The sequence below is a fragment of the Protopterus annectens genome, chromosome 6.part1, assembly GCF_019279795.1.
Source record: "Protopterus annectens isolate FY-2018-M chromosome 6.part1, PAN1.0, whole genome shotgun sequence".
In the NCBI taxonomy this organism is placed as follows: Eukaryota; Metazoa; Chordata; order Ceratodontiformes; family Protopteridae; genus Protopterus; species Protopterus annectens.
Window position 1 is genome coordinate 519,835,984 of NC_056738.1, and position 26,055 is coordinate 519,862,038.

The 26,055-nt window shown below is 39.4% G+C and overlaps 1 protein-coding gene across 1 annotated transcript in view; it reads left to right on the top strand.

The window, feature by feature from the left end:
• NBEAL1 (neurobeachin like 1) overlaps positions 1-26,055 on the top strand; it is a 2,263,075-nt gene that overhangs the window by 1,249,792 nt on the left and 987,228 nt on the right. Inside the window, exon 34 of the mRNA XM_044075407.1 lies at positions 22,393-22,698. Coding sequence (XP_043931342.1) covers positions 22,393-22,698 — 306 coding nt within the window. The remainder of the gene's footprint in view (positions 1-22,392; positions 22,699-26,055) is intronic.

A 26,055-nucleotide genomic window follows, 5' to 3' on the forward strand; every position in this document is an offset into this window, starting at 1 on the left:
AAACGTAAGGATAAAGACAGAGACAGGCAGCATAAGTCCAGAACTGCTGACAATGCTTCCATTAAGCTAGTCGCCAGTCTGCTGGTACTCAGTGAGGTGCATTCGCAACCCCTGATAACCATTTCTACAGATTTGCAGGCCTCTGCTGAGACCCATTCAGAGTCCGGTATGCCGTGAGCTGCTGCTTCGACTATGGAACCTGCGGATGTTTCTACCTTGGATGGGTCCGGAGCAGCTGTGCAGGCACCGGATTCTGAGGGTGTATTCCAACCTTCCGATGTTCACATTAAACCGACAGCTTTGTTTTTGACTAAAACTACTGAGTTTCTCAGGCCCAAAGTTTGCACTACACCTAGAAAATCGACGACCAAAGTGCATGCTCAAGCTCCCTTGCCACAGAAACAAATGCTTAGAATGGCTGAAGACCTTATAACTTTAATAGGGGAAGCCAGCCTCCTAAAAGACAAAGAATTGATTTTCCTTCTGATTCTACAGACCATGAGTCCGATGACTCTGATCCCTCTGATTACCAGGACATACCCTTATCTACCTATGAGGATTCATATGCAGAGGATTCCATTCTCTCTGCCTCCTCTCCAGAGGACTTTTCTTTTGGGGAAACCTTGCATACTTTAAGAGAGCATTTCCAGTGGGAATGCCGGGACTACCCTCAGTCCAAAAAGAGACTCTGAGAATTTTTAGACTTGCCTCAGCACAGGCCTCTAGCTATACCCCCTGTCCTGGACATTGTAGATGATGTCTTCATGGAATCCAGTCTTACTCCTGATATTTTACCACCAGCTCCTAGAAAGTCTGACAGGTACTACAGAGTACCTGACTCTCACAAATTTCTCTTTAAGAATCCCACTGCGGATCCAGAGACTATTTACCAGGGACCTAAAGGCATTAAGGCTAATACAGCCAAAATCCTTACCCCTTTGGACAGGGATTCTAGAGCTTTAGACAGATGGGGTAAGAAGGTATATACCTCTGCAACTCTTGCCATCAGGGCTTTGAATTGCCAGTTTCACATGTTGAAGTACCAGCAACATATTATGGAACTAATTAAACAAAAAATTTTGTTGCTTCCAGATTGTACGGAAAATAAAGATTTACAACAGTTAATGCATTCTGCAAACCAAGTTAGTAAACATACTTTGCAGTGTGGTTTTGATGCATTAGAAGCATCTTGCAGGGCTGCTGTCAATGGGTCTGTACTGAGAAGGCATGCCTGGCTGAAGGAGCAAATCTTGTCAGACCATGTCAAAGCAAAATTACTAGATGCTCCATTAAACCAGGAAAGGTTGTTTGGCACAAAAGCAGAAGTAGTTCTTAAAAAGATGGAGGAAAAAGCTAAATCTATGCAAACTGTTAAAGACTTCTTACAGGTGCAGCCACTTAGATTCAGTAGGCATTGGCCTTCTAAAAACTGATCCTTTCCAGTCCCTCCCAGACATTCTCAGTCCAAACCCAGGGGCAACAGGCCACCAAGACTACTGTCTCAGGGTATGCAGAGATCTAAACAATGGAGTGCTCCCTTCTCTAAAACAGGGAGTGGTAAGCCACCCCCTTATGGAAAAAGTACACAATGACTTGTCTGTCTTCCTTCCCAGCATAGACTAAGTACTTGCCCCCCTAGGAGGAAAACTCGCCCTGCATGCAAAAAAACTGGATGTCCATTACCCAGGACCGATGGGTCCTAAACATTATATCCCAGGGATACAGATTCTACTTCTGCTCATTGCCAACGCCAAGCAGGTTGCCAGACCTTCCACCAAACCAGTGGGCATAGGCTCAAAGGCAAGTACTTTCTTTTCTCAGTATCAGGGCTATTCATCCTGTGCCAATAGAGCAAAGGGGACAGGGTTTCTACTCAAGACTATTCCTGGTGCCCAGAAAAGAGGGCTGTTGGTGCCCTATCCCAGATCTGTCAATTCTCAACACCTTCCTAGTGGTCTCAAAATTCAAAATGCTGACTCTGCAACAGCTTCTTCCTATGCTAGCTAAGAATGCCTGGCTAGTCACCCTAGACTTAAAAGAAGCTTATCTGGACATCCCCGTAAGGGACTCTTGCAGGAATCTACGTTTCAGGGCAGGCTCTATGCACTATCAGTTCTCTGCACTTCCCTTTGGCTTATCTACTGCTCAGTGGGAATTCACAAAGTGCCTGGCTCCAGCCATTGCATACTGCAGACAGAGAAGTATTCAAATTTACCCATACTTGGACAATTGCCTGATTCAGGCGGACAGTCATGAATTGCTAGTTCAGCACCTGGCATTTATAAAGAGACTACTAACTTCTCTAGTGTACACCATCAATGAAAAGAAATCACAACTGGTGCCCAGCCAAAATATTGTATTCCTGGGAGCAAGCTTGAACACAACTTCCCAGATGGCATTCCTCACTGCAGAAAAGCGGGTTTATTTGACAAACTTCTTCAAACTAATGGCCACCAAAACTCAGCTATCTGCAAGAAAAATACTACAAGCCCTGGGGTTCATGGCCTCATGCATTCTACTAATTCCATATGCAAGACTGCATATGAGGAAACTTCAATGGTACTTAAAAAGTCTCTGGTGTCATCATTCTCAGGACCTGGAAACACTGATTCCTATCATTCCATGTCAAAGGGCAGAGTTCCTTTGGTGGGCAGAGGCATGCAACCACAACAAGGGACTTCCTTTCACTCAACCCCTCGCTGCCCAAACCCTGACAACAGACACATCAGACTATGCGTGGGGGGGGCTCACATGGCAGGCACATACATTCAAGGCAAATGGAGCCCACGACAAATTCCCTTGCATATCAATCAAAAAGAAATGTTAGCTGTACAGAATACTCTGACAGCCTTCAAATACCTTATCCTTCCAGGACAACAACTGATAAAGTCTGACAACACCACAGTTATGTGGTACATAAACAAGCAGGGGGGAACTCATTCCTGCCCTCTCTGCAGGTTAGCCTTGGCCCTGTGGAACACCGCCTTGAGCAACCAAGTGCACCTGCAAGCTCAGTTCCTGCCAGGCAAACAAAATTCACTGGCAGACAACTTAAGCAGAAATCTACTGGACCCACACGAGTGGAAGCTTGAACCCAACTCATTCAAACTTCTAATCCACAAGTGGGGGACTCCAGAGGTGGACCTCTTTGCCTCCCCCCAAAACCATCAATTGAGCAACTTTTGCACCAGAAATCCCCACAGCCAAGCGTGGAAAGTGGATGCCCTATCTTTACATGGGAAAACTGCTCTATTTATGCCTCTGCCCCTCCTCTCAAAAGTGCTACTCGAGATCAAACAGGACAGGCCAAGGGCTGTGCCCACCTTACCTCAAATCCTAGATTACCTAGCAAAGCTACTCCACAAAGGCCTATCCTTCTCATCAATTAAAATTCATGCCTCTGCCATCTCGGCTCATTATAATACTGAGCCACCTCTAATTTTCTCACCCTCTCATCAAACAGTTCCTGAGAGAAACTAACAATTTAAAGCCCCTGAGGAGAGCTCCCACCCCTGCCTGGGACCTTAACTTTGTACTAGAGAAGCTCACGCTTCCCCCTTTTGAGCCTGCTGCTACAGGAGAGTTAAAATTCCTCTCTTGGAAAACAGCCTTACTTAAGAGTCATCACTTCAGCAAAAAGTGTGTCTGAGTTACAGGCACTAATGGCTGAGAGCACTTCATTATTTTCCATGCAGACAGGGTTTCCCTCAGGACTAACCCATCATTTATGCCCAAGGTGGTATCCAGTGTGGCTTTAAACCAATCCATCCATTTACCAACCTTTTTCTCTAATCCTTAGAACAAAGGGGAAGGGATTCTGCACTCGTTGGACATGCACAGACAGCTCAGGTTATACCTTGACAGAACTAAACCTTTCAGAAAATCTGACCAGCTGCTAGATAGCTTTGCTACAGGGGTGGAGGGCAAGGCCATTTTCAAAGCAAACCATTTCCAAATGGATAGCACACTGCATCCATTTCTGCTACAAACACCATTGAAAACCTACCCCATGGGGGATCAAAACTCATTCCACTAGGGCTACCTCAACCTCTACAGCATTTCTCAGGGGAGTCCCTACCAGGGACATCCTGGAAGCTGCAACCTGAAGTTCTGTACACACCTTCAACAACATTACCACTTACCTATTTTTTCTAAATCCAGAGCTGGATTTGCCACAGCAGTCCTACAAGGTCTGCTAGGCAGCCCCAATACTTCTTGACTGCCTCCACCCTTCCTCAGCTTTGGGAATCAACCCAAGTGTGATAACTGCAATAGTGAAAGACGAAGAACATAGTACAGTTTTGTACACTTGCCATAAATGTAGATGTTTGAGTGTTTTCACTGTTGCACTCCTGGTTACCCTCCTTCCAGCCTCCTGTCTTTTCTATTCTTTCCATCTTTCCTCTTTTTGGCCATATTTTGTGGCAATGGTATTTACTTTTTACTGGAGGTGTTCCACATCATGTAATTGCTTCCTATTTTGGGGGCTTCTGACATCTGGGGCAAAAAAAAGTGATATAATGGCGTCAGCTGCATGTTTTATACCCCTGGCGACCTGACATCATGTTTGAAGTGACAGCATCCAATGCAGAAATCCCAAGACTCTGGTATTCAGGCTGACTGAGGGCTACCTGTAGGCAGCTAACCCCAAGTGTGATGACTGCAACAGTGAATAATCCCAAGTGTGATGACTGCAACAGTGAATACACTCGAGCATCTACATTTATGTTAAATGTACACAACTGTACTTTGTTCATATTGGTGATGGACTACATTAGCAAACAGATCAGAGGGGATAGACCAATAAAGCTGCTGTATGCAGATGCTGTGGCATTATAGGCAGACTGAACAATAACTTCAGCAAAAGATAGGGAAATGGAATACAAAACTGAAGGCGCAGCCGATGAAACATAGTACAGATGAGAAAGTTGTAGTGTCAGTGAATAAGGAAGTAAGAAGAAACTGCAAACTGAAGTAGAAAGGAAGATAGTGGAACAGGTTAATAGTTTCAAGTGTCTGGGAGTGGTGGTTGAGGAGAAGGAAAGTCTGAATGTGGAGGTCCGAGCTAGAATCAGAGGGGCTGCAGCTAGCTGACACCATGTCAGGTATAGTGTATGAAAGAAGAATGCCAAATAAGCTGAAAAGGAAGGTGTAAAAAAAAAAAAAAGTGGTGTGACCAGTACTACTGTATGTCAAAAACTGTGCAGTAAGGGCAGATCAGTTGAGGAAGCTAGAGGTGATGAAGTGCCTGAGATGGTTGTTAGGATGTACAATGTACGAGGACATGAGTAGAAGCCAGAGTAGCTCCAATTGCAGAAAAAAATCAGAGAGAACAGATTACGGTGGTTCAGACAAATGTGCATAAAAGCAGAAGACAATTTAGTGAAGAAGATTTGGGGCAGACAGAAGGTAAGAGGAATTGATGGTGTCCAGCAAAGAGGTGAATGGATTGTATGAGAAAAGAGCTGCAACAGTTGGGCATGAGTGTTGAAGAAGGTAAGAGAGTGGCATTAAATAGAGAGAGATGGTGAAAGTTGACATGACACCCTGGCCTAGGGTAGAAAATAGGGGAAAAGGGGGGTTGATGACACATAGCTGGATTTTATGGTATGGTGCTAGTTGATCTTTATAGACTTTCATATAGTTTATCCAAAGCTGCCATTAAGATATTTGTAATTTATTGGCAGTGTCAGTGGTGTGACAGGTACCTTGATTTTGCAGAAGGCTGTGGGGTTCTATTCCCACATCAGGCAGATGGAGTGCTGACATTGTAGTGTAGAGTAAGTGGGGGGGTCTACACTCCTGAATGGTTCATCCTTTAGATGAGACCTTAAACCAAAGTCCCCTCTGCTTGAGTTGGTGGAAGATCAGGCAGATGTAAAACATCTCAAGGCACTTATCAAAAAAAATAGGGGTCCTTTATTTAACACAGCATGAAAAAAATTATTAATATATTTACAATATTTACTGTATATCATTTTTGTTATAACCTCCTCATTGTTATTGCATAACTGGCCCCCACTACTCCTTCCTCAACAATAATTATTTTTTTGTAATATATCTGCCAAAATCAATTTCCCATTAAACTAAATTTCATTTAGTCTTTCATTAAAAATAACCCACACATAAATTCTTATCTAGCTTTCTTATATATTTTTCTTATTTGTATAATATCCATACATAGTCATAGTTATGACTGTATTGTTTGTCATTAGTGTACTCAAAAATTTTTCTTCACTCAATTTTTTCAGGAGTTTCCCCACTCTTTTACATTTTTAAAAAAAAACATGGTCTGTTTCCTCCTCCCCAAAAAATAAACACTGCTTCTTTTTATATGGCATAGTCCCTTTTACTGGTGAGTTATTTATTACCAGTCTCCATATGAAATCCTATTCTCCTATCTTGGTACACCAGTTTTTCCTTATTTTACTGGCTTTAATAACTTCTGGTAGACTTGCATAATAAGATTGTTTTATCACTTTATTATATTGCATCCTTGTATATCATCAGTTTTTACTTCTGGTAAAATTCCCATGGTTTTCATAGCAATATTGTTTCATCACATTATTGTACAACATCCTTCTGTTTTTTCTCTGTATTATCAATTTTTACATTCCATATTAGTATTTTTCCTGATAATTTTTAATTTCTTCATTTGCATATTTTTCTTTTTCTCAGCATCTCCCAGAACTTTTTGTACTTTTATTTAAACGCACTCACTATTAATTTCTCATTCTCTTTCTTTACCACTTTAATACTCTACACAAGTTTAAAGAAGCAGAATAAACAATTGAATTTTGTAACCTCAGTTCATTCATATACAACATAGCACTTTTCACTGGGTTTAATCTTCATCCTCATGTGAAAGAAAACAGTTGCATAATTTCCTTTTCATATTTTTCTGGGGGTCATATAAAAATGTGGTATATATACTGGTTTTCCCATTAATACAGAATTCACCAGATAATCCTTTAGTGCTAATCTATACTTCCTCCACATACAACACATTTCTTTCATTTCTTTTATCAAACCCTCCCACTGCATCATAACTACATCATTTCCTAAATTTTATCCATACCAAAGACACTTCATTGAAAAATACACCCCCCAATTTTCACCACATCACCCAAACCCTTACAGCAAAGTGTTGATTATCTGAACGTCAATTATCAGAAACATCAATTAAATGGACCAGCCTTCCAAAGTTTTTGGGTAGGAAAAAATCGTAATGTCTGAATATGTAAACATTGTACGTATTTGCTTGATCATGTTTTTTGAGCTTGTAGCCAGCTTGTGTGTGAAAATATTTTGTATTGTCCACTGGAATCTCTGAAAGGTTGAAAAGTGTATTTCTGCATGTAGAAAAAAAAACTATTTTAGAATTTTTTTTCCAGTTAAAGTATATGATTGATTATCCGAACAATTTGATTATCCAAACTACCCTAGGTCCCAATTAATTTGGATAATTGACTCTACTGTACTTTTGTCTTTATTCCATGTCATTCCTATTTCCTTCAAACATCCATTTAGACAAACCAACAATTCCCTCATCTATATTTTGTTAGAAACTACAACTATATAATTTGTGTATATCAAAACTACTGGAATCACCACCTCTTTTTGCATCACCTAGGATCATAGGAGATTATTAGGCTATCGAGCTGGAGGTCATTTTAAGCCTAGCCATTTCAAGCCAATGTAATACCATGGAAATGCTACTCAGTATCCAGGATTGCATTTAGTGATGACTGTCCATGTCCAGGAGGGTTTGGGCGCTATCCCAGTAAGAATTTATGGTACCCCATCCACTTGTCCAGGTTCCTCTTGAACAGTACCATAGAGGTGCTCTGTTTCACATTAATTGGTAGCCTGTTCCAAAGATGCGGCAGTTGCTGGGAGATAAATCTCCCCCTCCAGCATGCCCTATTTAAGTTGCAGGCCATATTTAGGTCCGTGGAATGGATAGCCTTAGTCCCATTTGATTTACAGATATGCAGCAAGTTCATTAGGTTTGGGTCTTGGATTGCTCTGTAGGCCAGGCATAAGTCTGTCCTAAGAAGTTTATACAATACAGAGTGTAGTTACACGGACTTTAGTAGATCTATGGTAAGGCACTTGCTGGAGCCTCATAATTTTCTTTGTTAGAAACCTCTGAGGGGTGTCTAATTTCTGCAGGTGCTTAGTACGGTACATGTCAAACTGGGCATTATACTCGATTATGGGTCAGAATAAGTGCCAGGTATAGGGAGGTTATAACTTCTTTTGCTCTTGAGGTGGTCTTTACTAATCAAATGTGCTAGGTAGAAAGCTTACTACAGTAGACACATGGTGGTCAAAGTTAAGGTCGCAGTCAACATGTGATCCCAAGTCCCTTACTACTTCATTGGTACTTAGGATATTGTTGTTGATTTTATAGTGTGAGGAGGCATTATTTGTGCTGGAGGGTATGATGATGCATTTCTCTACATTAATTTTGAGACTGTGACTAATACACCAGTCGTTGGTCTGCTTGAGACCCTTCTGGAGTATACTGACATAATTTGGGGACTCAATGATTGCACCTAGTTTGCAGTAGTCTGCAGACTTGGTCATCCACAACCCCTTAGTTTTATCCTGAACGTCTTAGAAGTTTATACCAAACAGTAGGAGGCCCAGCACTGACCCCCTGTGGCACCCCACTGGTAACAGGTCTTCTGGTTGATGTGACGTCACCCACTTTGATAGTGTCTGTCCGGTTTGTGAGGCAATTGGCAAGCCATCTTGCAACGAAGGGGTTTACAGTTCTGTTTGCTAAGTTTAAATATGGGATTGTGTCGAACGCTTTTGCCAAGTTGAGGTATGCTGTGTGCACAGATTTGCCCTCGTCAATATCCTTTGTCACATTTTCAAAGAAATCCACCAGATTTAACATGCAGAATCTGCCCATAATGAAGCTGAATTGGGTAGGATCCAGGGTTTGGAGGTCACCTATGTCTTTATTTATGAGGTCCATAATGATACGTTCCATGGCCTTACAGATGAGATTGGTCAAGCTTATGGAGCAGTAATTCCCCAGGTCTGTTGCTTGGCCACCTTTGTGGAGGGGAATAACTGTTGTTGTTCTCCGTTCTGTAGGAACAAAGCCTGTGGTTAAGTTATGATTGAAAAGGGTACTTAGTGGTGATGCTAGTTCATATTTTAGCCTGTTTAGAAGACCGCCTGAGATATCATCTGGTCCCACAGAAGCTGTGTTCTTTTCTTTGGGCAAGGTTTGCAGACCTGCTGTTCAGATATGTAAGGTGAGGGGGAAGTTTGGGGGAAGGTTTGTTGTAAGTTAGGAGGGGATAAGGGAGTGAAATTTTCACCAAACCTATCCACTAGCAGGTTTGCCGTCTCTGTAAGGTTAGTGTGTGTGATGCCATTGGCCACTAGTTCTGTGCATGTTTGGGTCCTACCATTTAGATTACATGCGTAGCTGTTAACGGTCTTATAGTTATTCCTGACTGTACTTGCTGAAGTTTCTCTCAAAGGACCTCTTAGAGGATTTGACAAAATGTCTTATTTGCCTGTTGCTGAGGAGGGTGCTTTTTCATTGTTGGGGCCTTGCCTTTGTTTTCTTGGACAGCAAATTTTGGGGTTTATTGTAAAGTTTATTGATGGTGTATGTCCACCATGGCAGCTTGTTTTTAATTGGAGCTCTGGCTTTGACTCTTTCTGGTATGGCTGAGTTTATACACTTGCGCAAGTGATTGTACAGGGCTTTAGTGTAAGCTGTGGCAGTTACCACTTCCAGCTTGGGCTGGGGCTTTGAATGCATTTATACCTTTACCTAGGAGGGTATAGTTTGTCTTGGTGAAGTTTTTTAGTCTGATTTCACCCTTTGTGAATTCTGGTGTTAGTGCCAGCTCAAAGGTGACTGACTTGTGGTCAGTTTTAACTAATGAGGGTCCATCAGTTGCGGCAGTGCATCTGTTTGACATGTTGGTGAGGAACAGATCAAGAATGTTTGTTCCCCTTGTCTGGTATGGACAGTTTGTTCCAGGGCATTTGAAGCAACAAAGTCAGGGAACTTTTGTAGTAATGAGTTAGGGCTAGTGTAGGTTTCCCAGTTGATGGTGGGATAATTGAAATCCCCCATAACCAGTTTGTTCGCTAAAATTTGGATCGTCTCCAGTTTTGCCAAGTAGGCTTCATGGGCATCATGAGCCATGGAAGGGGGAATCTGTAATTGACTGCGACTTGAATGGGATTATGACCCACTGTAACCTGACCTGAAGTAACTCCATGAAGTTTCCAGTCTAACTAGACAGGAGGTGAATATCCTTTGTTTTTCACATGTTTGGTTTGCAGTCTACAGATGTGGAAGGCATTATAGCCTTACAAAGCCGGGGTATTCTCTGAGGGCTTGAACCAGGTTTCTTTGACTGCACAGGCATCTACATCTTCTATTGATAGAAGTGCTTCCAGAGAGTGCAGTTTTTGGTGTAAGCTCATGGCATTTAGCAGCATGACCCTTATTTTGTTCTGATTGGTTAATTTCATGTTGGTAATGTTGTTTTTGAGACCTTGCTTAAAAAAGGCACTATGGGGAGGCAGGAGCCTTTGCCAGTAGCCGAAAGCCTAGAGGTGCCAGGTGCAAACCATCTCTGGTGAAGCAGTGAGGTTTGTTGACCATGGCTTCCCTGGTTGACAGGAACTGCATCCCTTTTGAATGACACCAAAAACTGAGCCAATTATTGAAATCAATCATTTTTTGTTTATAGTGTGGCATCATTCTAGGTGAGGGTGGTATGCTGCTCAAGGCTCAGGACATACCTGCCTGGGACACTTACACAGAGAGCTCAACCATGTCTCTCTTCGTATAGTCCATTGAGTTATATCTCGGGTCAATCACACCAACATGAACTATGGTAGAGTCATGACGGTACTTGTTGCTGAGAGACCTGAGTGTATGCCTGATCTGATGAATCCTTGCACCGGACAGGCAGCTGACTGTGACTTTCTCCTTGTCCAGCCTGGTGAGTGGACATCCGTGTGTCTTGCTGTTGAGTCTCCAGTGGCAAACAAAATTGTTTTTTGAGTGTTACGCCTTACTGGCTTGATGGGTGAGACACTGGTGTTGCTATATTTTATGGGTGCTGTAGGGACTGTGTTAGTTGTAGCCAAAGAAGACAAAATCCACGGCCAAGGGAGTAGGAAATGACACTTTGTTGAAACTAGAAAAGAATATCCTTTAATAAACAAAGTTCACGAAGCAAAATGAACACAAGCGCTTTCGCTCATGCACTCCTGAGCTTCATCAATGAAAATAGCCTGTTGACCTAATGTATTTCTTCCTTGGTTTCAAGTAAGAACCTTTGGTGTTAATGATAAACGGACACTGTTTACAAGCCTTGCATTTAAATGTACCTACTAAGGATTGCCAGCACTGTCTTAGTTTTTATGTTGGCAAAACCGAAAGGACACTGGCAAAAAGAATTTACGAGCACCTTTATGAAGTCAGTAAACAAAAAGAATCAAATGCATTTTTTAAACACTCCTTAGTTTGTGAGCACATGGACCTTAGGTTCATAGTATTGGAGCAGGTCAAGTGCAACCCAAGAGGAGGGGATTGGGAAACATCCCTTGAATATAAAGAACTACTCTGGCAGTTAAAATTAGATGCCTCAAGACCCCCTGACCTTAATGATACCATAAGTTTAAGCAGTATACTTAAACTTAGAAGAGCTAAGCTATAATAGTTATATCATATATATTTTTTAAGAAGTCCAGCCCATTCAAAGTCTTGTAACAACTTTCAAATTGTTCAGTTTTTGGTTTTTACATGGCAAGTGGTGCTAACATAAGAAGAATAAATGTTAATATAGTATAAAGCTGCTGAGTTGGTTTTAGTTAAAATAGGGAAGGAAAGTCACACAACATATAAATAAACACATTTTTATGGTTTACTGTATTGTTTTAACTACTAACAAAAACAAGTATATGAATGCAGTGGATACAGCTCTTGTTTTTAGAATATGTCTTATTGAATGTTTTAATAGATTGTGCACAATATTTTTAGAAAGAAGGAGCAAAATTTGTAATGAAATAGTTAAAAAAGTCCTTAATTGATTGATTGAATGATTGATTTTAGAATGCTGTTGTAAGGGTGTGTATAAAAAGATGTATTCAAACATTTAATAATTTGTCTTTACAAAACCTGGGAGAGCCTGGGTGAAAGCGCTTGATTTTATATTATTTTTCTTGTGTTAATATTAGATCTGTGGAATTAAAATTGCTATCAACACTGAGTTCTTAGGTCGTGGACTTTATTTTCAACTACCAGCTTGGTTTGATTTTGTTTTTTTTAAACTGAATCAAAGAACTTATGCTTTTATGCATGATCCAAAAAATGTGTGTGTGGGGCGCATGGTTTGAAAACAGCCCAGGGCCCATGGTACACTGCATCTGCCACTGGCCAGATGCATTTTCAGTAAATGTTAGTTTTAATGCATTTTCAGTGAGGGCATTAATACCTTTGCAGTGGCAATTTAATTGGATTATCAATGAATGTGGGTTTTAAGAGAAGAAATGTTTACTGTTGCTCATGCTAAATCTGTTGTCAAGTGAAAAGAAATTTACTGCTGCTCATGCTACATGCTAAAAATGTGACTTTTGTGGTTATCAAATGGCCATCAGTTTTTGTGTTCTAAAAAAGTTTTAAGTTAAATCGGATCAATCTCTGTAATCATTGTAAAAGTAAAGAAAAAATAGAATGCACACTGATAGGTTTGAACAGTATTTGATAATTGAGGAGGGACTGCCAAGTAATGGGACACTGAAATAGCTCCGGGAGGGGGACTTCCTCTGCCAAGGGCCCCATTTTGACCATGGTCTGGCTTTGCTCAGCATTGTTATCCATTAACCTTCCTGATTCCTCTCTTGCCCTTGATCAAAAAGGAATTTCTGTGGTGGATCAACCAGATTTCATTCAATCCAGGACTGCCCTTTCTGTTTTCCCCCCTTCCAGGAATTGATCACAAATGCCTGCAATTTGGTATGGGGAGCTTGTTCCAAGGGTATCAGGATTCAGGGATACAGTCATCAATGGAAAGAAAGAACCACGTAAAAAAGATGAAGGCTCTTATTCTAGCCCTTCAGCCCTGCGTTATGTCTGGAATCCTGGTCCCCTTCCGAATTATACAGAAAACACCACAGTTATTTGCTTCATAAACAAGGAGATGGGCAACAAGTCTTACTGCCGCTGCAGACGAGCTTTGATAAAAGCTTGGGAAATGGCGACTATGCACAAAATCTTTCTTGAAGTTGTGTACTTAGCCAAAGAAGGGAACACTGTAGCAAATATTTTGATTAGATCCAGAGCAGTCCTTCACAGATGAATGCTAAACAAAGTGGTCTTTCTGGACATTGTTCATTGAAACAGAGGTTCCTTTATGCTTACCATTTACTTCCTTTGTTTTTCAGAGTCCTCCTAAAAGTCAAGAGCAGCAAACCAAAAATATTGTTGCCTCCCTTTCGGTCTAGACAACAGCATTGGTTTCCCCTTTCTCTTTCACTTGGCCAGGGGAATCATCACAAGTTACCTCACAGAATGGACTTGCTCCCACATATCAAAGGCTCTTTAATACAGTTCAGCCTTGCAGACTTTGAACCTGGCTGTCTGGGTGATAGAATTTTAATCCTTTTTAGACACCAATTTTCTGAGGATGTGCTTACGGTTTTACAGGAGGCTAGAAAAGTCAAATACAAGGATATGTTATGCTTCAAATGGAAAAGGTTCTCCTTTTGGTGCCAACAAAGGAATTGGGATCCTTAACAATAGGCTAATTCCTAATATACTTGCTTACTTGTGTGAGTTGTTCAATGCTTGGCTGGCATTTTCTTCTTTTAAAGTTTATCTGTCGACCATTTTTGCTTGCTTACCTCTGGATCTACCACTTTCCCCAAGATGTTCTTCGTGTTTCACTGTTGCAGTCATCACATTTGGGTTATCTGCTTGCAGTAGCCCTCAGTTGGCCTGATTAACAAAGTCTTGGGTCCTGCGTCGGTTGCAGTCCCTTCTTCAGTGATGTCAGGTCCTCAGGGGTATAAAACATGCAGCCAATGCCATTACATCAGTTTTTCGTGCACCAGATGTCCGGTGCCCCCCTAATGGGAAGCAATTAAATCAAATCTATAAATATACATGGTTATACCTCCAATAAAAAAGCAAATACACCAAAAAGCTTTTGAGCATAGTAAAGGAGAGTAGAGGTATAGCCAAAAGAAGTAAGGGGGCTGGAGGGAGGGTAACCAGTACTGCAACAGTGTATACACTCAAACATCTACATTTATGGTAAGTGTACACAATTGTACTATGTTCTTCGTGTTTCACTGTTGCAGTCATCACATTTGGGTAGATTCCCAAAGCTAAGGATGGGAGGTGGAATTTAGATAGCATTAGGACCGGCTAAAAGGCCCTGCAAGACTGCAGTGGCAAAACCAGCTCTGGATTTAGAGAAAATTGGCAGTTGGTAATGCTTTGTGAAAGTATGTACAGAACTCCAGGTAGCAGCTTCTAGGATATCCCTGGTAGGGATGCCTCTGAGAAAGGCTGTAGAGGTAGATGCAGCCCTGGTTGAGTGAAGTCTGATCCCCTGTGGGATAGGTTTTCCATGGTGCTTTTAACAGAAATGAATACAATGCCCTATCCATTTGGAAATGGTTTGCTTTGAAATAGCCTTCCCCTCTGCCCCTGCAGCAAATGCCACCAGCATTTGCTCAGATTTCCTTTGAGGTTTAGTTCTGTCCAAGTAGAATTTGCACACCAAAAATCCACACCCCATACTAATCCTCTGATAAATTCCCTACTCCTCCCCACTCACGGGTACCACATTTTCCCCAATTGCCTTTTCTTGCATCATAATTCATTACAAGATAATGAGAAGTAATCCTGCCTTTCTCCCCAGTACACATCTAGCATTTTATTTTTACTACCCTTCATTCTTCAGTCCCATTGAGTTTCAGCATCAACAGTGTAGCAGTCTCATTTGCCTACCATACACCTTCCACAAAGTATTTTTTTTAATTTTTTTAACCTTTGCCATGACCTCATCCCATACTTATTCTTCTACTTCTATTTATCTTTGAAGGGAGCTTCTTATTCAAGGCCTTTTGTACCTTGTTTTCTTCCTTACCTTGAGTCATTACCAGCACATGACTTCTGTTCAGCACAGCCTTCATTGTCTGCCAGTTCATTTTAGAATTATCTTCAGGATTCTAGTATTGATATGTTTGTCCATCCAGAACCTGGGTCTTCATTATCTGAAGAAGTTGGTAGGTGCTATGTACTCCTACTTGAGTGTCATGATGTGCCATTCAGGTGCCTGCTAATGGTATAGCAAGTTTATCTTGAGAATCCAGGCGTCCATACTTTTGCCTTTTCGGCACCTCATGTGTGGAATCTGCTGCATTATTGGGCTTGGGAGTATCCATTCTTGCCTGGCTTTTGACAGCCACTTAAAGCTCACCTCTTTGGGAACTGCCTTTGACAGGGTGGGATAAGTAGTGAGGACCACTAAATTTTTCTCATCATTTTTACCTTTTTATATGTTTTACTGTTTTATCATCTAGATCATTTGAATGTGTTCTGCTGATAAGTTGAAGCTAAAGTTGAAGATGGAGGGAGACTTGGTAGAGAGACTAGATTCATCTTAGCTAGAGGGGTTAGTGGTTCTTAAAATAGCATCTAAAAAAGGTACATTGCAATAACCATTTGCTTAAATATTTGGAATTAAGGATAGGTATTCAGTAGTAGACAGAAGGAAAAATGTATGCAGAATGTAACAGAACGCATGTGAGCTGTAAGCAGTGAATCAGGAGAACAAATAGGTACTACTGGTGTTAGAGAAATGTGTGCCAGTGGCAGTAACCTTGGACTCTAATCTGGTTTTCTTTGCTTCTGAAGCCAGTATGTTAATTCTTGACTTAGAAAATGCATGTAAAACCAGAGAATCTCTTTCTTGTGGCAGTGAACTCTTCTACCTCTGTGGCCAAAGATTAAACTAATATAATTTTTATAGAAGTAAATATTTGGACAGCACTTTTCCTTTTAGGAGTCCTTCTGCCAGAACTAAGCCATACATTAGGGGTCAAGCTTTAGCCATTTTGAGAGGAATGCTCTAGGGACAAGTTTTTTAGGACTCTTCTCCATGTCACATAAAACTCTTGTTATATCATTTATTGGGCTGTCCTATTCTTTCTGAATAGAGAACCTTTCTGTTTGACTTCCCTTTATCCTCCCATTCTGCTCCCATATTAAATGTTATCCTAGTTGGGGAAAGAATAACAAAGCCTTACAAAGTGGGGAAATGTTCTTTCAGTTCTGAATGTAAGGGTGGAGTTGTAGAATAAGAACTGTACCTTGTTAACCAGTCTGATTCCAAAACTGTTCATGTCTCATATTTCCAAGGTTAGATCTTTTCTGAGGAATGTATTAGGGAAGTTGTGGGGGGAAAAAGTCTGTCCCCTGATGAATCGACATGTTATATTACTCATTTTTAATTTATTCATGTATTAATCAAGTAAATGAATAGGTCCATCTCTTTAACCCATTACATCTGTGACACAAGGGATAGGGTAAATGGAGAGAGAGAGAGACTTGTTAGTAGGTTGCCGTGTGTGTGTATATTTATGTAGGCTGTATTGAAGTCATTAGTCAGTCACCATTACTTTGAGACATTGGAGGAAGCAGACTGGTAGGAGAAAATCCATGTAGTCATGGAAAGAACATGCAGACTCCACACAGACAATGACCCCAGAATTATATAAATCCGGACCCCAAGACAGTGATGCAGAGATTTTAACCAGTGAACTGTCTGTTGCCGAATCAGTGGTGGGAAGTGTGTTTTGGACCTGTTGAGTCTGTGCATTTATTTAAGTTGAGATAATTCTGTATGGTAAATACCTATTCTTTTACTTCTCTTCTTCATGTGGCCTAGACGATAACCTAAGATTTAAAGGTTGCTTATTGGTATAGCTATTATTTCTTGGCCCACAAATCTAGCATTTTTTTGTGGGAGTACAGCATTACCAATTAAGTCTCTCTCTCCAATCTGCAGACTGCCCCCAAAAGCATTGTTTAAAAGTCTTGCTCCAGGGATTGGAGTTATCCTTAGGTTCAGAGGTTTATACAGTTTTCCATTTCAGGAAAACTCCTTTGTTCATGCACAGTCTGGGGGGGGGGGGTCATCTGTTGGAACAATTATATGTAGTAATTCTATTTCTAGATTCCATGGGTCACACAGTCTACCAGAGAAATTCCTCTTCCTCTCCCACTAGGTGTTTTCTGAAGCTTGATGGGAACTGTAAATTAGAGTAATTGCATCTTACTTAGAAGAGGATTCTAAAACATGGTATCCGTATTTCAGTGGGCCCCCACACCCATGGCCGACCTCTATGACCCAGTTGAAAGTACACCCCGTAAAGCAAACAGATATGCATACCACCTATCAAATGAACCTGATTATGAGGTACGTTCTTCCTTTCTAGTCCTAAAGTCTATGTTTTTACTGTTCCACACTGATTGAAAAGCATACTTGTCAACTGTACCACTTTTGGCATATTTTCTCATTTTTAGCTCTGATTCACCAGTTTTTATGATTTTTCCAGTGAGAGAGTAAAAAAATAGAATTCTGGGATTAGACCGCTTGCATGAGTGGATTGAGAAGAGGAAAGACTGAGAGTAGGAGACGAGTGTCTTTGTTTATAGCATATTTGCCATTGTTGCTGCTGGCATCTTTAAGTCGTCATATGGGAGTTACATGATTCTTGTTGAATTTGTGCATGTGCCTTCCCTTCATTATTCACAGCCTTGCCTTGTCTTGGGTTATAGCTACTGCAGCATTTTCAGATGCAGTCTTGAATTTATGACTGATGGTGATTGAGCACGTTCCTGCACCTGTAGGATTTTCACATCTCAGAAGACGAAGAATGCAGAATGGTAACTTGCTAATACTCTGTTCTGCTGTGCGTGGAGTAATGCAGAAGTTTTTCTGCTCCATAAATACAGATAGAATCCTTAATCATACCCCATCAGTTAGGTCTGAAATCACTGAACAGCAGCAATGACCTTTAGTGCTCATTAGGAGCAAGCCTTACAGCCGGTCCTGAATTTCCTTAATGATGTTTTGTGTGTGTGTGTGTGTGTGTGTGTGTGTGTGTGTTTACTTATATATTTGTACAGATATATATATATATATATATATATATTAGTCTTTAAAATGGGTTTATATGATGTGGTCAAATGATTGTTTTGTCTGAAGTGTGCAGGGGTAGGCAGGAATTGGTTCAATGTGTGTATTGTGAATGCAGTGTTTGTTGTGTGAATTTGCGAAATAGAAGTAGTGTATGGGTTAGCGTATATTATAAGGTGCGGGAGCAGCACTACCTTACTAATACATACTTGCCTTAAGCTTGCACATTACCTTAGAAAAAAAATAAACTGTCCATAACACTGTCATCGTTCAAACAGGTTTGTTCTGAATGTGATGGTGGGTTTTTTCTTATAAGATTGCAAAAGGATAGTGTGTTCTTTTTGCAGTCTTTATGTATTTATATAGATTGAGTTTTTGGTAACTGTATTTTGATATGCAGGTATCCTTCAGGAGTGACTCAGTGTTTTTGCATTTTGAACAGTCATAGCAAACCTATATGTAATATGTGATATGAGGGGGTGTTGACTGTGGATATTTTTTATATTTCAGATCTTTGCATATGTAAAAGGATTTTTTGCAGTATTCTCATCTGACGATAAAGATGTGATAGTATGTTTATGTTTTTTTTTTTTGCATTTGTCACACTCATTGTTTGAGTAGTATTTCGTAGTCTTACTAGAAGTGGGAAGGGTTGTATGCAGATTTTATGATAACTATTTGTCTAGATTTTTGCTGGATACAGCTACTTTTTAAGAGCCTTTGTCCAGATTTTTGATGTCTGCAGGTTGAGAGATATGGGGTCATCCATTTCAGTGTTAAGATTTTGTTTTATAGGTGATGTCCATGGTAAGTAATGCTAAATCATATTAATTCAGCAAAATAACATTTTCAAGAATAAAGTAACACTTTTTGACGATTCTGTGAGCTTCCTAGTTGAAGCTGTTAGTAGGTGTTCATATTATTTGCTTGTTTGTTACATGAAGTAGTGTTAGACATTTTAGAGCTATGATATTATGGGCAGTGGACTTCACAAGACTAATTTAATTTTTATTAATCGAGTTAATGTGGCTGACCACTTTTTATTTTTAGAGCAAAAATAATTCCTTTGGCCATTTATATGAAACACAGTAGCCTGATGTATTAATTTGTATTTTCACCAGAGCTAAAGTAAATTACAGTGGCCATTTGTTATTAATTTATTTTATTATGATGAGTCATCAGAGGTGAATACACCATTCCTGTAATTGTTTAGTATTGGGGCTTGTCTGTGAGGTGAACATGATTGACCCTGGCCTTCTGTTTGCCAATGTCATTGTTCTGATTTTACCAGACTAATGCACATTTGTATGAAGCACACTGAAATACTTTACTGTGATTGGCTGCAGTATCTTTATTTGAAACCAAGGTTAAATAATTTACTTTAGTAACTCTTGTTTTTTTCTTACAGTTGAATAACTAGGATGTACATAGTCAACAAAGTGGGTCTAACTGCTGGATATGGGGGCTATCTGTGGATGAAAATGACTGATGCTGCTGCTGTTTGATTTAGTTAAACAGACATTACTGTGGCCTTACAGGACTATTTTGTGAGAAGCAGATTGAAATAATTTTGCTGTGACAGTCTTGTTTTAAACCACAACCAGACATGTGAGGTGCATGCGCACAAAGTGTCTGTAATTGATAAATTCAGAGAATGTGTGTAAAGATTATTTAGCCCTGTCATTTTATCACAGTTATATTCTCACTGGAGGTGTATATGAAAATATTCTGGGAGTCTAGTAGTCTTCTTTTGTTATAACATTTGAGAAAGTATAAGTTAATAAATCGATTTGACAAAGTATAAGTTAATAAATCAATGTATTATTTTATTTATATACACATTTATGGATATTTACAAGAAAGAAACCAATAGGTATACACAGCAATGGTTATGATTTGCAATTCAGTGACATAAGTATTATAAATGTAATTTTTTGTTGGTAGTGCTTTCTGAAGTGTTTGTGTTTAACAGTTTTTTACCAGGATAGTCTGACTGGGCAAAAGCCAATTTTTAGCGGAAGATCAGGGAGAAAGGCTCCAGAGGCAATTCACAAATTACATGGGTTTCACAACTTACAAACATTGCAGAAAATTACATTGATTACAAAGATTAGAATTTGATGTATTTTATACAAGTAGTTTAGTCATAATAGTGTATATTCAGAATTTTATACAGCCAAGGAGAATTGAGCTGGACAGTGTGGCCTAAGTTCATCAAAGTAAGAAGTAAACTAGTGTAAAGTAGATGTCGTGGGATAAAATAATTGAGTGGGATAGGGAAGGAAGGAAAGGGAAGGCGGTAGGATAAGGTGAGAAGAGTAGAGGAAAGAGGAAGGATTTTATGGGAGAGGAAGAAATGAAAGAATGATAAGGTATATAGGTGAGAGGATAGGGCAAGTTAGTTTGTGCTAGTAGGAGGAAATTAAGGAAAGAGAAGTTGATGGTTAAACTGATAGTGAAAAGGAGGGGGGGTAGTAGGATATGAATGCTGGGCATGGGAAGGTTGAAAAAGTAGGTGTGTGAGGTGCTAACCAAGACGTTGTACATTTTCTCCTAAGAAAGTGGAATTTCTCCAGTGTCTGTCTGTCGATATGTAATAGCATATATTCCTGATATCTAACCCCAAATAATTGTAAGTCCAGAAGTCCAGCGGCTGGGAGGGGTTAACTGCAGTGCTCCACCAAAACGGTCCCATCTGGGCCGTACAATTGCAAAGGCCGTCACTGCTTACCAGAATGTTATTGTATTTACTTGTGCTACCCTGTTAGGAGTACCATTTTTACTTTTCATTCCTGCTCTGCTAGGCTACGTTTTTTAATACTATGTCTTGGTACTTTATTTTGGGTTGGTTGATTTTTCAGTAAATTATAGAATGTATGTTAGAGGCATCTTCTCTGTATGTAACTGCATGCTGGAGTTAGTGATAGAGAATAACTATTAAGCATGCTATTGTTGTGGACCAAGGTGGGAGATCCAAATTCTGTTTTTGTTTTGCCGTACATTTTTAATTGTTTGGGGCACTTCAGCTTTAAGATCTTATTTACATTCCCTCATTACTGGGCTATGATAGCATGACGAAGATGGACTGGGAGGACTTCTGCTGTGAGAAGCCCTGCTGCTGTTCATCAACAAGAGAATTAGTGTTCACGAACTACACCAACTAGACCATCTTTTTTATGACCTTTCCTAGAATGAGAACAAGAATAATAGGGTTGCAGTTAACCCTGCTTCATCCCAGACTCACCTTTTTGGTAGTGGCCTACATGCTGCTAGTGCTTTGCAGTTTTATGGAAACATACCAGTTTCTTAGGAGAAGATGTACAATATATCCGTAACATAAAGTGCTACTAACTACTCTTAAAAATTCAGTTTTATTATAACACGTGCCATTGAACTGTAAATTTTAACAGCTGTAAGTATGTTGGTGTTTAGCTTTCTTTCTTGTAAGTAGCAGTTCACGTGTAACTGCACACAAACTACTGTTATTTTTTTTGTGTTTTTCATCTCTGACAATGTTCAGACTTTTTTGTATGTACTCTTTCACTGTAATATTTTTTTTTTATTAATGTCTGACAGTTGTCACACTGTGTATACATGTTCTTTAGCCAGGCTGAAAAGGGTCCGTCTACCAGCTCAGCTACCAGTTTAACAAAAATTAATAATACATGCTTGCACACACACAGAAGTACCCCAGGTTCTTCTGTAATTCCTCTTTTTTGCCTTTGCCAGATGTTCATATGTTCCCATCCATTTCCATCTTGCATTTGTGTTTATTTCACATTTTATTGTGTTCATTTATTTAATTATCGGTTTGATTTGCTTTGTTTCTGACATAGTTACTAACCCAGGTGAGCTTGCATTTTGCATCTGATTTTTGCAAACTGACCGCAAACATTTTCTTTTCAAGTTTGACATTAAAATTGAACTAGAATGCAGACCTTAAATGTAGATGCAGTCGCCACATATTTTTAGGGTAAAATATTCCCAAATTTTAGTATTATTTATTAACTTGTTATTTAAGGATTGGTTTAATTACATGAATGTTGGTATTTTGCATATTTTGTTTTGAGATTTTTCTGGAAACAAGAATGTCTGGTTTAATAATTTGAATATAACATTTTCTGATCATTCTGTTTGTAATTTGTAGCATTTTTTTGTCTTTGTTTTGATTGTGTGTTAGGTGTGTGCAATGGCTGCAGCAAAGCTGAACACCATTCTGCAAACTAAGGTGATTGACAGACAGGAAGAAGCGTGCTATCTTTTAGGAAATTTAGAAAGGATCCTTAGCAAATCCATTCAGGAACAGACTGAAACATTCTCTTTTTTGATTCCCATCATCCGAACATTGGTGTCCAAAGTCTACAATCTTCTGTACATGAACCTTCATCTTCCATCCTTGCCCCAAAGCAATGGTAGTCCTTCATTCTTTGAGGATTTTCAGGAATACTGTAATTCAGAAGAATGGAGAATTTACATAGACAAATATGTAAGTAATCTGTGCATGCCTTAATGTTTTTTGAATTTTGGGCTAACATTTGGTAATCTGTGCATGCTTTAATGTTTTTTTGAATTGTGGGCTAACATTTGGTAAACATGTATGGCAAAATGTGGAGTTACTGAACATGGCATTAAAAAGGTAATGAAAAACTGAAACCGATATGAAGTTGTCAGCCTTCTTTACTGTCTAAGGAGCCATGTGATTAATTTGACATTACTCTAGTAATGTTGTTGTTCAGTCAGTTTTTTTTGTGTGTGTTAATTTATGCATTACATATTTTTTTGCATGTGTTAGTATCATAGATACAGTAGTTTAGTGTATAGAAACATACATGTCACTCAGTTTTATTACATAACATGCTCACTTCTGTTTATTTATATATTGTATTATATAGTATTGTTCCATATTTCCTTGGTGCTGTAAATGTTTAATTTGGGGGAGGGTATGTTTTTTCTGAGTTAATGTGTAATTTTTTTAAAAGCTATGTTGAGACTGGTTTCCAAAAATATCAATTCTACAGGATGCCTTTCTCCAAAAGACCTTATTTTTGTCTTTTGCATGTTTTTTCCAGCTGCCCCATCTCACTAACCTCATTGAGAAAACACCTGGCAGTTGACTGTGTATTATCCTTTTTTTCCTCACTCTACCCAAGTAATAAAGAACAGAACACTGTAAATTATTTACCATTCTGTATTTGTTCTGCTTTTTGTAGCAACCCCCATACTGTTCAGCATGTATTTCATGAACAGTTGTAAAGAGCTTTCAGATATAGCCAAAAAATAATGCAGTGCAGGACCAGCAAGTCTGTCTGTGTACTTCAAAAGGGCTTTTTCTTCTGGCACGAGATATGCTTGTTTAGCAGGATATTGTCAGATTATGTTATATCAACAAAAATGTGTCCTGGAACATTTGGAGATCATGAAAAGGGCACTAGTCTTCTTAAAAAAAATTTGTCAGACAGAGGGCTTTCTTCAGCATTGTATTTCCTAATTTGTCTGTTTCCCTTTCATTGATGGAACTGCAAGTTTCCTTTCATAACAATGCATAATAATAGACACTGGAGTTTATATTATGGCTAGAAGATTCCATCACACTTCAGTTTCAGTGCTCAAGTCTTCCACTTATTGTGAGGAGTAGGCTGAATTGGAGGGTTTTCAGTACATACTCTTACTGCTGAACTAGTATGAGAAAATTTGTCTCAAAGTAATTTTTTGTCAGTTTTTTTATGTAAAAGTAGTTATGGGGAACATTTGATGGGAAGTCCTTACATAAAGATGTAGACATTGATGAATCCATATAGGATGGGGAGATTTTCCATGACATTGGCCTCTGAGGATTATTTTCTTTCATAGTTCTTACAGTTTACTAAAACTCTGGGTTAACGTGTACATTTTGAAGTGAAGTGGTACAGGTCATGCTTTTCAACCATATGCCCAGGCCAAGGGCAAGTAAACATGATGCAAACTGAAAACTGTAATGACTGTAGAGTTACTGAGCAACAATTGCTAATAATGTAGAAGCAAAACCTAAATATACTGCTGATCATAATAAAGTCATGAAATATTATGGCGGTTTATCTGTTTTTTCAAAAGCAGTTTCTGTTCCAGCAAAGGCCAGTATTGGTCTCCTGATGCGAAGTGGGAAGTGTGAGGTTTTCATACTTAACCAACGTTGAGCATGCATGCTGCTCAGATTTTCTGTGTATGGGTCATTTGCTTGTGTTTCAAACAGGTTGTCTGTGTGTCTGTCATTTATATACCTGTGTATTTTCTTTTGTTGATATAAAATTGGAGAAAAAACTTTTAAACTTTTTTCTTAAGATCCCGATTTTTAAAGGCATGGCTTTCCTCTCTGTTCACCAAGTGTGCACATAGCAGTTATATGAAATTATGAAGATTAAATCACAGAGCTTGTTTTGTTTTGGGTCTGCGAAATTTAGAAAGGTTGTTGTTAAAAAATGTATTTTGACAATGGCAAGAGCACAAAAACTTAACACATTGACATAGGCAACAGAAAGTAAAACGAGTCTAGCCAAACATAGGGAATTTGTAACAAAAAAGTGACCAGAGAGCTTGATGTGGTATATAGAGATAATTTAAAAATGCCATGAAAATTTGTGTAAAGCACAAGAATGGGGAAACCAATAAAAGGTATAAATGCAGGTATTTATGGAAGGCCTGATTGTGCCAAGGTTAGAAGATGACGAGGCTCAACACTTAATAGCTAAGGTAGGAAGAAATAAGCTAAAATGGTGACGTATAATAAATCAACAGGGAGGTCTCCAGAAACAGGTGTCATTCCTAATTAAGTTTCCAAGTTATGAGGGAAGAAAAATCATCTGGAAGATTTTTTTTTTTTTTTTTTTTTTTTTTTTAAAACAGAATTTTAAAAAGCGGGAAAAGAACCAGCATCATGTAAGAAAGCTGTGGTGGCTGTATTACCCAAAGAGATTAAAGACCAGTCAGACTCCACTTCATATAAACCCATTTGGACTTTAAACCATGATTATAAAGTGTTTGTCTGTGCTAGCTAAAAGAATGGTAGAGGTGTTGCTAAAATTGACAGATACGGACCAGTGTGATTTTATTGAGAAGATGTAAACATTTGACAATATTAACAGAACAGTTATGATCCAGAGGGAAGCAGAATGTAAGAGAATACCACTGTTGGTGGGTCTTTATGCAGAGAAGGCATTCAGTAGAGTAAGTTGGGATTTTATGATTACGGTTATGGAAGCATTTGCATTCCATGATACAATAATAAGTTTAATTAGGAGGATATGTGAAAGATCAGAGGAAAGAATTAAAGTGGAAGGGTTCCCCTCCAGTTAGTTATTTGAACAGAGGAATCGGGTAGAGGTGTCCTCTTTCCCCTTTATTTGCTTTGTATTTAGAGCCAATGCAAACAAAATAAAGTACTGCAAAATTCAGGGTTGTAATTGGTATGGTAATCAAGAAAAGTCTGTTTTATTTGCAGATATTATTTTGTACCTGATATACGGTGGTAGTGCTGCGGTAGCGTTGTCGCCTCACAGTAAGATGCTGTCCGGTTCCATTCTCAGCTAGAGCGTCTTCTGCATGGAGACATGCATGAGTGGGCGTACCTTCGTTGAAGGTTGTGCGTCAGGCCTGGCAAGCCGGTACGTAAAAATCAACTGCCAATCATTAGCGGACCGGAGTTCCGCTGTGGCGACCCCTAACCAGGCAAAGCCGAAAGACACAAACATTTTGTACCTGATATACCTGATATTTGGGTGGCACAGTGGTGCAGCGGTTAATGTTGTTGCCTCACAGCAAGAGGTTCTCCGGTTCTATTCTCGGCTGGGCTGGGGTGTCTTCTGTGTGG